At 38.7% G+C, this 13,946-nt stretch overlaps 1 protein-coding gene across 6 annotated transcripts; it reads right to left on the minus strand.

Annotated features, from left to right (window-relative positions):
• Positions 1-9,339: 9,339 nt before the first annotated feature.
• Positions 9,340-13,074, minus strand: LOC121778359 (protein RCC2 homolog). 6 transcript variants are annotated; one of them, XM_042175692.1, is made up of 12 exons: positions 12,799-13,074; positions 12,667-12,718; positions 12,187-12,304; positions 12,081-12,111; positions 11,940-11,963; positions 11,724-11,848; positions 11,024-11,105; positions 10,547-10,669; positions 10,355-10,408; positions 10,212-10,281; positions 10,101-10,131; positions 9,340-9,874 (listed from the first exon to the last, which is right to left on the minus strand). In XM_042175692.1, exons 6-12 carry the CDS (start codon positions 11,779-11,781, stop codon positions 9,570-9,572), a joined length of 723 nt encoding a protein of 240 aa, XP_042031626.1. In that variant the 5' UTR covers positions 11,782-11,848; positions 11,940-11,963; positions 12,081-12,111; positions 12,187-12,304; positions 12,667-12,718; positions 12,799-13,074; the 3' UTR covers positions 9,340-9,569. The 6 variants fall into 6 exon arrangements, with proteins under 6 accessions (XP_042031626.1, XP_042031631.1, XP_042031627.1 ...); XM_042175697.1 differs by lacking the exon at positions 10,547-10,669; XM_042175693.1 differs by having other exon boundaries at positions 12,667-13,074.
• Positions 13,075-13,946: the final 872 nt, after the last annotated feature.

Raw genomic sequence — 13,946 nt, forward strand, 5'->3', positions numbered from 1 at the left:
AAAAACGGTTAACATTATTGTCAATATAATGATTGACTAATTAAGTTATTCAGTGTGCCCATACATGTAAGTCTAGTATGTTTAATTGATGTAGCTAAAGCTTTTGCTTAGCAATCAATTGAATTGTGATGTATAAATTTGGCACAACAACTATTACCATATCAGAATGAAACATTTATCTTTCTTCCCATAGGAAAAAGCTTTCTAACTGTAGGGATCAGATCACTCGAGATTCACTAATTACTGGGACCTCTTTGTATTAGATCAATATTGAGATGACTAATCTCAGCAAGGAACAAGCCAATTACAAGAGATATGTTACAGCTAAAACAATATGTGACTAAGTACAAGATTACAGAGAAACCCTAGCCTATATCAGATCTGAAAAAAATCTGATATTGCAAGCTATACTCCGTGAAAACCACACACGACTGCACATGGCCAAGGACCTCCTCAATCTTCACCAACGAGTCTCAAGGGAGCACAGTGAAACAATCAGACCCCAAACCCTAGGGATACTCTGATTACTACAACACAGAAGCCACCTCAAACATCAAACGTTTCACAACCACATCCACAAGGCCTCAAGAACACCAGAATCTCACGGATATAAGAAATCAACCGATGATCTTCAGCCAAACAAACAGATTCAAACTCAACCGTTCGAAACCAAAGGAAATCTCTGAATCAACACAGGAGCTGAGAGATGAATGCTCAGTTCTCACTAAAACAGAGAAGAGAGTCACCAGAGAAGAAGATCAGAGGTAGGGGTGGCAAATCGTGCGTGTCGGGTCGTTATCGAGTCGACACAATAACGACACGACACGATAACAACAAACACGAACACGACCCGTTAAGAAAACCCCAAACACAAACATGAACACGACCCGCTACCCCTCAGACACGAACACGACACGAACACGACACGAATCCATTAACGACACGAACCACTTCGGATCAACACGACACGATAACAACACAATACATGAGATGACACGATAACGACTCGATAACAACACGACCTTATAACGGTTAAACCTATTAAAAACATTCAATTGCTAATTAAAAAATCTGATCTAAACATTAAAACATCAATAATTTCTTAGTAACAAAATCCAACAAATATCCAACAAAAATTCAACAAAAATGAAAATAAAAAGAATTAATGATATTATAATATTATTTCTTAACGGATAACACGAACCCGACACGAACACGATACGAAATTTTCGTGTCCTTAACGGGTCGACCCGATAAGGATATGAACCCAATAAGCTCTTACCTAAACCCATTAATTTCGTGCCGGTTCGTGTCGTGTTATCGTGTAGTGTCAAAAATTGCCAGCCCTAATCGGAGGGCATTTCTGAGAGAGAGGGAGAGAGAAAAGTTCTAGAGAGAAGCAGGAGAAGAAGCATGTAGATAGAGAGAGTAGTTGAACCGAATCAGGCACCGAGAAGGGATATGGATGGTTTATCTCTCCCAACAAACACACCCTAGATCCAACGGTCCATGCCAACGATCCGCGTGAGATGGCAACGTGGCAGCCATAGGAGCATCCCACTTAAGTATTGGGCCAACCCAACTTGGGTCACCAACAATAGAACGTGCCAGACAATTAAATCAGTCCAGCTAATTAATAATAAGCCCAAACCAATTGGAGTCCACAATATTCCACATACTCCACCTTGGACTAAATTGGGTAAATAGAGGAGAGCCTTGGTCCACGTGTTGCTTCATCATAGCCTACAAGGTTATCTCAAGACACCAAAGAGTTGAAGCTCATTAGTCAAGAAAGTAACCAGGTTGCCTAACAAGACACCAGATGGCAAGCCAATTAGTCATGTAAGACTTTAGTTGCCTTGTGATTTCAATAAGCCAAAGCCTAAAGAATCAGCAAGGTCTTCCCCCCGGGACATGCACATTCTAACCACAGTCAAAATGCAACCTTCTAATATAAGTGAGCAATTTATCAACAGGTATGCACTTAGTACCCATATCAGCAGGGTTCCTATCAGTATGCACTTTATGCAACAATATCTCTTGTTTTTCAACCACATCCCTAATGAAATGGAACCTAATATCTATATGCTTAGTTCTATCATGAAAAACTGGATTTTTGCATAACTATATGACAGACTGACTATCAGAATAAACAACAGGAACATATTTCAAGAACTTGAGTTTAGAAAGAACTCCCTTTAACCAAATTGATTCTTTCATAGCCTATGTGATGGCTATATATTCTGATTCAGTGATGGAGAGGGCTACTATATATTGCAGTTGTGATTTCCAGCTTATACAAGATCCACACACTGTAAACACATAAGAAGTAGTGGACTTTCTATTATCCCTATCATTTGCATAGTTAGAATCCACAAAACCACATAGATTTATACCATCGTCACACTTGAAAAAACACAGACCATACTTAGAAGTATGTTTTAGATATCTCAGAAGCCATTTCAAGGCCTCCCAGTGCACAGGTCCGGGATTTGACATATATCTACTCAAGCAGGACACAACATAAGCAATATCAGGCCTAGTACTAACCATTAAGTATATAACAGAACCTATAGCATTAGCATAAGGGACCTTTTTCGTGATATTGATATCAGATTCAGACTTTGGACACAAATCTTTACTCAACAGAAAATGAGCAGCTAAAGGCACAAAAACAGTTTTAGCAGCAGACATGTTAAACTTTTGCAAGATCTTAAGCACATATGGTTCTTGGTGAAGCACAAGAACAAAATCCTTTCTGTTCCTATGGATATTAATACCCAAAATCTTTTGAGTTTCACCAACATCCTTCATGTCAAAATTATCACATAAAGCAGATTGCACATACTTGATTGATTTAAGGCAAGCTCTCAAAATCAACATATCATCAACATATAGCAAAAGGAAGATAGGAATCTTATCAAGATTTTTCACATATAGGAAAGCATCAAAGGTACTTCTCATAAACCCAAGTTTTTGCATATAAGAATTAAACTTGATGTTCCATTGTCTAGGGGATTGCTTTAAACCATACAAGGATTTTTTCAGCAAACACACATGATTGAGATACTTGGAATCTACAAAACCCTCAGGTTGCTTCATATAGATAGGTTTATCTAAGTCACCATGAAATAAGGCAGTTTTCACATCCATTTGTTTCAGTTCCCAATCAAAATGAGCACATAATGCAAGCATTAGTCTAACAGTAGTAAATTTCACAACATGAGCAAATATTTCAGTATAATCTACCCCCTCTTGTTGAGTGAAACCCTTAGCCACAAGTCTAGCCTTGTACCTCAGGCCATCTATCTCATTTTTAATTTTATAGAGCCACCTGCAGTCAACAACAGAAGCACCAGCAGGCAGAGGAACAAGCAGCCAAGTACAATTAATTTTTAAAGAGAGCATTTCATCTTCCATGGCTTTTTGCCATTAACTCCAAAACTTAGATTTAACAGCTTGTTTATAAGACTGAGGCTCATCAACATCAGATTCATGCACATTAAAAGCTAAAGTAATCAAGTTGACCAAACCAGTATATCTATTAGGTTCATTAATGTGCCTCCTGACACGATCTCTAGACAGGAGATAATTTCTCAAATCTGGACCAGGGTTAACAACAGGTTGAGTCTCAGCAACTTGGTCATCATGATGAGTCACATCTTGGTTATCAACAGGTAAGGGCTCAGTCTCAGGTTCGGGCTTAGGGGTGATAGGATTTGAATTTCAGAAATGCTCCACCTCACTTGGAGTATCCTCAGATGACTCCACATCACTAAGAGTGTCAGTGGACTCCACCTCACTAAGAGGCTCACTGTCAACACTTGTTGGAGAGGAATCAGGGGCACAGGTTTAAGACAGGGAAACTCTTCTTCATTGAAGACTACATCTCTACTTATGGTGACCCTGAAACCAGGCTCACTCCTATTCCAAATCCTATAACCCTTTACACCTTCAAGATATCCAAGAAACACCCCTTTCTTGGATCTGGGGTCCAGCTTATCAGTTTTAGTATAAACAAAGGCACTACAGCCAAAAACTCTCAAATGGGATAAAGAAGTTTTTCTACCAGTGAAAATAGATTCTGGACACTTTCCCTTAAGGGGAACAGAAGGAGACCTATTGACAAGGTAGGCTGAGGTCAGTAAGGCTTCACCCCAAAATTTTTTAGACAAACCACTTTTAGACAAAAGACACCTAACTTTTTGCAAAAGGGTTCTGTTCATCCTTTCAGCAACTCCATTTTGCTAAGGGTTATAAGGGGTAGTCTTGTGTCTTTTAATTCCATACTGAGAACAAATTGAATTCATTTGGCTCAAGACCATTATCTGTTCTGATAACCTTAATGGTTTTTCCAGTTTGATTTTCAACAAGATTTTTCCAAGTCAAAATTTTTTCAAAGACCTCAGACTTATTTTTCATAAAAAAACACCAAACTTTTCTGGAAAAATCATCAATAACAGACAGAAAATACACAAACCCTGAATGAGTAGAAACAGAGGTTGGACCCCACACATCCATGTGTAGGTACTTAATAACACTGTGACTGATATTTTCAGTCACATATGTTGGGAAAGACACTCTATGTTGTTTGCCCAAAACACAAGTGTCACAGAAGGGGAGACTATTTTGAAAATCATTTTCAGACAACAACTCATTTTTCTTCAAAATATTTAGACCCTTCTCACTCATATGACCAAGTCTATTATGTCATAACATGATTTTATCAACCCTGACCACATTTGAAACATTATTCACACAGGCCAAAGACTGAGCAGAACACACATAGAGATTACATCTTTTCACATCTTTAAACAAGCACCTAGCACCTTTACAGATTTTCATAACACCCTGCCCCCACTTATCCTCAAGCCCATCTAGCTCTAAACAGGTACAAGAAAGCAGGTTGTAGCATAAATCAGGCACATATCTCACATCCTTCAATTTAAGCACATAGCCATTGTTGAATTTCAAACACAGTTCCAATGCCAAGAATCTGACACTTTTTGTCATTTGCCATAGACACAAAAGTATTTTCAACAGGTTTAAACTCAGAAAACACAGATTTGAAGGGAGATATGTGATAGGTGCATCCTGAATCAATTAGACAATCATTCATGGAAAAAGAACAGCCAAAAGAGGAGTTAACGGACAGAATATCATGAGTCGTAAAGCAAACACCTTCAGAATCATTATTCTTAGCCAGGTTAGCAATTGAATTCAGTTGATTATGATTATTTTTCTGTTTTTTTGGATTATGGCACTCCCTTTTATAGTGACCAACCTCACCACAGTTGAAACATTTTCTATTAGTCTTATGATTCTTGCTATTAGACCTGGACCTACTCTTGCCCTTCTTTTTGCCATAGTCATTAGAGTTACTGTCTTCATTACCCTCTCTTGTTTTAGATCTGCCCCTAACATATAAAGCTCTGGGCTGAGCATATTTAAAAGCCTGATTTTCTTTAATTTCAATTTCCTTTGATTTTAAAGAACTAATGATCAAATCAAGAGGGGCACTATCCCTTCCATACTTTATAGCAGCTTTAACATTATTATAGGAATCAGGGATAGCATTCATTAGAGCAATGCTAGTATTCTCATCTATTGTTTTGTCACCAGACCTTTTAATATCTTGAACAAGTTTTTGAAAAACATCAATGTTATCCTCAATGTCATTTGAAAGATCAAGTTTAAACTTAAAAAGTTTTTTCAACAAATACATCCTTGAAGACATTGAGGTTTCAGTAAACAGAGTATCTAGCTTTGCCCATAATTCAGAAGCAGACTCAATGGCCCCAACCTTTCTGATCACATAATCAGAAAGGTTGAGTATTATAGTAGACCTGGCCAATTCATTCATTTCTGCAACCTTATCTTAAGATTCAGTATCAGAGATAATTCCCTCAACTGATTTAAAAACTTTTTGCTGAATCAAAATACATTTTATTTTCTGTTTCCAGATAACAAAATCACTTTTCCCATTGAAGGGAACAATACCAACTGGCTGAGACATTTTGAGAAAGATTTTAACACACACAAAAGAACCAACAACCCAGAAGGCACAACAAGCAACCCTACTAGCACAGAAAGCGGACTTAAACACAAAACAATCAGTAAGTCCACTCAGAACAGTTATGCATGGATTTTTCATGCAAGAATCACAGATGCACAATTACAGCAAGGCCCACATACACACAGTAAACAATTCAAAGTGATTCCAGACACAAGGAATCAAGTCCAAATGAGTTCATCCCTATCTGTCACGTGTACCCTGGAAAGAGGATTTCCCAGTTCGCAATCACCCAATGTATGGGGGTACAGGGGGTCACTCAAGGCGGTTAAGGCACAGGGTGGATAGGCAATTCACTCAAGACACAGAAACTAAGTTCTGGAATACACACTTTGAATCATAAACAAGCACACAGAAAGTGGCAAAGGAAGCAAGAAAATCATTAAGAGCACCAAGAAGCCTATAGAAGACAAGAGCACAGAAAACCTAAACCACGGCCAGCGGCAACTACCAGCAACAACTGCCCAATCCTAAAACTAAAAAACTTTAAAAGTTTTAGAGATTAAGCCAATTTACCAGAGCTGGTACCCTTTGTTAAGGAGTATCCGTCTTACCTCATGGCCTAAACTAGAGGCCGAGCTTTACTCTGAAGAGCCCACCTCCTTTTAATTTTGCAACCCGGCGTGCCCAAGTGATCCCCTCGTGGCTCTGATACCACTGTAGGGATCAGATCACTAGGGATTCACTAATTACTGGGACCTCTTTGTATTAGATCAATACTGAGATGGCTAATCTCAACAAGGAACAAGACAATTACAAGAGATATGTTGCAGCTAGAACAATATGTGACTAAGTACAATATTACAGAGAAACCCTAGCCTATATCAGATCTGAAACCAATCTGATATTGCAAGCTATTCACCGTGAAAACCACACACGACTGCACAGGGCCAAGGACCTCCTCAGTCTTCACCAACAAGTCTCAAGGGAGCACAGTGAAACAATCGGACCCCAAACCCTAGGGATACTCCGATTACTACAACACAGAAGCCACCTCAAACATCAAACGTCTCACAACCACATCCACAAGGCCTCAAGAACACCAGAATCTCACGGATCTAAGAAATCAACCGATGATCTTCAGCCAAACAAACAGATTCAAACTCAACCGTTCGAAACCAAAGGAAATCTCCGAATCAACACAGGAGGAGTTGAGAGATGAATGCTCAGTTCTCACTAAAACAGAGAAGAGAGTCACCGGAGAAGAAGATCGGAGGACATTTCTGAGAGAGAGAGAGAAAAGTTCTAGAGATAAGCCAGAGAAGAAACATGTAGAGAGAGAGGGAGTAGATGAACCGAATCAGGCACCGAGAAGGGATAGGGATGGTTTATCTCTCCCAACAAACACACCCTAGATCCAACGGTCCATGCCAATGATCCGCGTGAGATGGCCACGTGGCAGCCATCGGAGCATCCCACTTAAGTATTGGGCCAACCCAACTTGAGTCACCAACAATAGAACGTGCCAGACAATTAAATCAGCCCAGCTAATTAATAATAAGCCCAAACCAATTGGAGTCCACAATATTCCACACTAATCATTATGTAACACAGAGTGTTGTTCTCACTCATCCTCACTGGAAAAATGTAGCGTGTTGAGTCCATATCTTATAACTACCCTTTTCTTATCACTTTAGGTACCCTTGTAGAAACAAAGAGAATGACTTGGCACTTGCCCTCAACTTTAACTGTAAGAGGTGTAGTCGAGCCTATTATTTTATGAGAGATATGCACGGATCAAACCCGACTAGAAGAAAGGAAAGGCATGGGAGGAGAAGACAGAGGTCGCAGCGGTAGAGGTGGAGCATGAACACATCAATGTTTTTGTCTTCTTGAGGGTGTTCGGTTTGCAAGATTGTATCCCATGATTAAATATGTAGTGTGTTTGGTTCATAAGATTCAATTCCACAACTCAATCCTAGATGGATAATCATGGCATAATTAGTCATAGTTAACTCTTTATGACAAAAATAATCTCACTATTCAATCTTAGATTATATCTTAGGATTATTTTATTTAGGAAACCGAACACCACCTTGTAATACTAATAATCATGGATAGGGGTGGGTTGGTACGTTATACCGTACCAAATTTTCATACCCGTATATCCAACCGAAAAATCAGTATGAATAAAAACCATACTTTTACCTTATTGAAATTTTTGGTATCCGTATTCAATCATTACCATACCGCCATTTCGGTATGTCATACCAAAATCAGGTATACATGATTTTTACAACATACCAGATTTCGGTACAATTTACCACAATGCCGTTATATCATTATATAATACAGTATAATATTATCAATATATTTAATATATATTAAAATATATTTGGCATTCAAGGTATATAGTATCATTTTTACAATATATATTGATGTCACACATAGTATAACGTAAATTACAATATATACCATAAAACAGTATGTACCAAAATTTCGGTATGTCGTGGTACACTGTGGTATATGAAAATTGATAAGTTATTATTGTGTAAAAATCTTTCGGTTAGATATCATACCGTACCAAATATCGTAGTACACCGAAAAAAATATAGGTACGATAAATTCGGTACTTCGATATTTTTTCTCCTCCCCTAATCATGAAAGGTTTCATAAAGTTTACAAGGCTAATTTACTTGAGACAAGGCAATCTGCCCCTATTCAATTATTCTTGATAGAAATGGATTAAGGGGGTAATGTTTTATTATACACATAGTAAGAAGATGGTTACATTTCATCTCATCCAAAAGAAATCATTCATTCATCTTGATTAAGCAAGTTAGGTCGATGTATAAGTGCAAGGAACATGGTTTCTCAAACAATGGAAAAGCCATAGATGTCAAAAACATCACCATAGACACGAACATGATGAGTTGTGAGATTCTGGGACAGAAAAGTTTGGTAATACTATAATCTGGTGGTCCAAAACAAATTTTGAATGCTTTTCTGTCGAAATGTATAGCATCACTGAACAAATTAATTTTGGGTACAGAATCTTGATGGGCAAACAACTCACACAAAATGGAAAGTGATTATATTACTTTAACCAATGAGCAAAATCAAATATTCTTATATAGAACAAGTGTGTACATAGATATCCACATACAAACATTACAACATGTTTAATACTCCCTATGTCCCATTATAATAGTTCAATTTCATTTTTCATTTGGTAACATGAAACAGTGTTAATTTCATGGGATGATGGGGGAGTAATTCAGACGTTAAAACCTTCTAGCAACACGACCGCAGTCCACGGCAACATCTTTAAAAATGCTATTCTCTTTCAGCTTTCTTTAGTCATAAAAAATGTCAGTTACAAGACAAGTAGTACTCGAATATCTTCCCTTCTACCACATACAAAGGTTGCATACCTTAGTTCTCGGATGACATTTTACTCGGAACAGCTAGAACTTGAATGCATCCGAGAAAATTGGTAAGAGAAACACACACATCATCAATTTAAGAATAAAAATCTGTGAATTCAAGACAGCGCTCATGACTTCTTAGGTCTTCCCCTCCTACCCGTACCTCTTCCTCCAGCACTTGACACCTCAGATGCCGGGCGGCCCCTCCCACGACCCCTGCCTTTTTTCCCTGAAGGAGATCTGCCTTTTCCTTGACCCGAGCTCTTTCTACTTCCATTGAGTGCATCATTGCCATCGCTCTCATAGTCACTGTTCTTCTCATCCTCTGAAGAACTTTCATTTTTCCTCTTTTTCAGGTTTTGAGGTTTTTTAGCATTACTCTTTTTCGGAGCTTTCTCAGGCACGTCAGCTCCATTATCAGTTGGTTCAATTACTGCAGAGCATGAAAAATGTAGTGCATGGTCAAGAGAACTGGTCAAATCAAGCCATAGACAGAAGTCGGCTTCTTTAACCAGGCAAAAGAAGACACTAAAAACACAAGCAAGTGCACTGCCCATGCATCTCATCTTTGAATCAGTGTCAGGGAATGAAACCAGGAAATTTTGTATATGGTTCATTGGTTTTAAATGAATTTTTAACAAGTGTATATTATAATATACCTTCTGCAGCTTTACCATCATGTACTTCAAGCTGTCGAGAAACATTTAGGAGATTCAGATACTTGCATCAGTTTGAATAACTTTTCCAGGTGAGTGTAAAAAATTTATTACCTCTTCAATTCTCTCAGCGTTCTTGATTCTATCAACCACTATCAAGGAATGGGTAAATCCACTGGCAACACTACAGAAAACCGTACACAAAATCAGTGTCTATATGGAGATACTATGTCTGAAATCCTAATATCGGTACTCACCTAATAACATGCATCCCTTCTAGGATGTCCACTTTCTTTGGAATTGCTGACGATCTGCAATTAGCAGAAGAAAAACACAGCCTCAAAAACTGTGTAACTTTCTACATAATCATAGGTCCAGGTATGAAGTTGTGGAGAGTTGTGCATGTGCAAGTGTGGCATGCAAAATTTACACATTAGAAAGCCATGTACTTTTGCCCATTAGGTCCATATCCCAGTTCTCCAGATTGTGCATGACCCCAGCTGATACAAGAAGAATCAGCCCCAACAAAGTAGTGTGAATTTCCTGAATCCATACAGCGCAGGTTCCAGCCACTGCGAAAGATGTTAAGCGTGCCAATACCGAATCCATTGGCATAGAGTAAGAAAATAATCTCTGAAGTGCATAAGTTAAGTTTTGAATCAGTTACAAGAGGTGAACAAGGTCCATCTCGGGTTGGGAGATTAGCTATTTTCTCATTTTGTTAAATGCAGTGCAGAGAAAAGAGATCATACATAGACAGGGTGTGTGCAGCTAAAAGAGAAAGCCGTGTGCGTTTTTCTTCCTCGCACATGTCTTATATTTTTAGCACTAATATGAATGAAAACTGCCTTGATCAAGGAATGATTGATCAATTGAAGAAACCATTCAAACAAGAAAACAAATGTTTTGTAAATGATGCTGCAGACCTCAAATCCATGAGAGGCTTAGGGTACATCCAGTCATCCCCAGTGTTCTTAATCTTGCCCCAAATGTAAAGCTGCCCACCTCCTGCAAAAGAAGTAATATTATCAAACAAGTATTTTCTTACAAATTTGGTTTACTTCTATCACACAGGATATCAATCAATTTGAGTAAATTCTAATTCAGGTGTGAGACAATAAGCCCACAGCACTACAGGTACCAGTGCATGTCTTACGTAGCCATAATCAGACAATCTTGAGATAAGTGAAATATTCGTACCACAATCCAACGTGTATTTAGAGTCTCTCATCTGGCACTTAGGGTCATTATTTTAACAACTCAAGCACTAGAGACATGGATAAAACTAAAAGGTTTTCTTTGTACAAGCTCCAAGTTCTTTCTGAACATCACCAACATCTAAACAGTAACACAACATATTCTAAAAAAATTGACACTGAGGAAAGCAGCATAAAAGGCCAGTAACAATTGATATTATTAGTGATACTGATTGTTGAAGTGAAGATCCCATAGCCAAGTACAGCCTACAACAGTACCCTCAATAAACCAATATACATTCCAACTTTGCTCACAACAGTATGTCCCAATACATACTGGCAACATACATAAAAGCATGCACATAAAGATGATGCAGCAAACACACAAAACTAATGGAGAAAGCTGCAGCAAGAGGGTGCCAAATCCTACCGGCTGTACATGCCGAGTTGGCAGCACCTGCTGAAATAATTGAATTCGGAGGTAGCATATTACGCCTAGTGAAAACATCAACAAGACGTGGAGCCCATTCATCCTTCTGCTCTCTATGCCCAAGCCTGCCATTTAGAAGCTATGAAATTTATCCCATGATGATCGAGAAGGTAACAACCGAGAACATAACCAATGAGCCAAAAACAATTGCAATACCTTCCATAACCACCAAAGCCCCACCTATATTGCCACAAAAAGACATTCAAAGAAACACAATAAATCAAGTAATTTTGATTAAATGACATATCAGTTAAATTTTTTATAATAATCTTTACTGTGCAACAATGCTAAACTTACGTGTAAACATGACCATCCTTAGTAACAGCCACTGAAATAAAATAAATGAACAAGAATTACATGCCAGAACATTGTATAAAATATAGTAGACTAACCATTTGAATACCTGTATGATTAGTTCAACAAACAGCTTTTACAATAGTCTCTCCTGAAAGAGAGGCTATAGCTCTAGGCCTAGGCTGAGCTTCATAAGCAAGCCTCACAGAGCTGTCCTTGGTATTATACTGCCAATGATAAACTTGGCTTGTTACTACTGGGATGAATGGAACATCAAGTTACATGAGGACAAAGAACTGGAAGACGAGACCCACGAAAAGGATAAGTAGAAGCTAAGTTCATCTTCAAAATGAGTACAAAAATCAATTTCAAATTATTTGTATTATGAACAGCAAAGTTACATCAACAACAATGGAACTTGGAAAAAAGGATTAGTAGAAGCTAAGATCATCCTATGAATACAAGCTTTCAAACAATACATGTATTCAGAGTTTCAGATGATTAGGTTAAAACAGCTCTAAACCATTATACAGTCCAAAATAGCTAAATCACTGAAATAAAAACAATACAACTCCTTTACTGGGCCCACCTCATTGTTTGAACCATGCCCTAACTGTCCATATTGTGGAAGACCAGCAGTCCTTGTAGATCAAAATTAATTAAAAATCAGCATTAATCAGAAGAAGCAACAGTCCTAATTAAAAACCAGCAGTCCTTTCACCTCCTCGTCCGTCTTATTCTCCACCTCCGCCGCCGCCATTTCCCGCCAAACCAACTCAACCACCCAAAATAAAATTCAAAAAAAAGGATCAAAATCCTTGCTTGGAGGAAAATCCGGTGGGGTTAGAAGAAGGTAGAAGGGGCAATAAAAGGAAAAGAAGCCCTAATTTGCTGAGTTGAAAAGCAACACAACAAATATTTTGAAAAGTGGAAAACTTGCCACCAGAAGTAGTAGTGATGTTGTTGCGCATAAATATTTTCTATTTTAATAAGGCGGGTGTTGGCTTCTGTCATTTCAAAGAATGCTGATTTTACTTTATTCCTATGATGCCTAAGAGCATCTCCGGTGGCCCGTCCCACTCGGACATCCACTAGTACTTCTTAAAAATACCTCCTGCCACGTCACTAGGACTTCCCATCCCACTGCCACGCCAGTAGGACTTCCCTGCACAATTCGTCATTCTCATCGCCCTTCCCACTAGGACTTCCCGCAATAAAATAAATCACAAATTATTATGCAATTTACGTTTACGGAAATAAAAATTTCAACACGAATACGAACGGGAAAATTTAACAACTTCATTAAAAAAAACACTTTAACAACTTCATTAAAAAAACATACATGATTTAAAGAAAACATACATCAACGTCAACCCCTCCGCGCCCAAACCTCTTCGATAATATCGTGCTGAAGTCGAACATGGGCATCTGTTTGCCGCATGTCGGCAAATGCACGCAACCGCTGAACCTCTCCATGAGGTACCCCCATATTCACATTCGCGGTGGCCACGCCGTGACTTGGACCTGTACCCGTATTATCTTCATTGGTCCACTGAGTCAGTTCCTCAGCTTCGTTTTCGACAATCATGTTGTGCATTATGATACATGCGTACATGACATCGCCGATATTGGGAATATACCACTGTCGTGCAGGATCCTTCACTACCGCCCATCGACTCTGGAGCACACCAAATGCCCCCTCCACATCCTTGCGCGCTGCTTCCTGACGGCTCACAAAGTATGTCTTCTTTTCTCCGAGCGGATGCTTGATTGACTTCACAAAGACGGGTCAGTTTGGGTATATCCCATCCGCCAAATAGTATCTCATATTGTGCTGGTTGCCGTTGGCGACGAAACTGATGGCGGGAC

The sequence above is a fragment of the Salvia splendens genome, chromosome 19, assembly GCF_004379255.2.
Source record: "Salvia splendens isolate huo1 chromosome 19, SspV2, whole genome shotgun sequence".
In the NCBI taxonomy this organism is placed as follows: domain Eukaryota; kingdom Viridiplantae; phylum Streptophyta; class Magnoliopsida; order Lamiales; family Lamiaceae; genus Salvia; species Salvia splendens.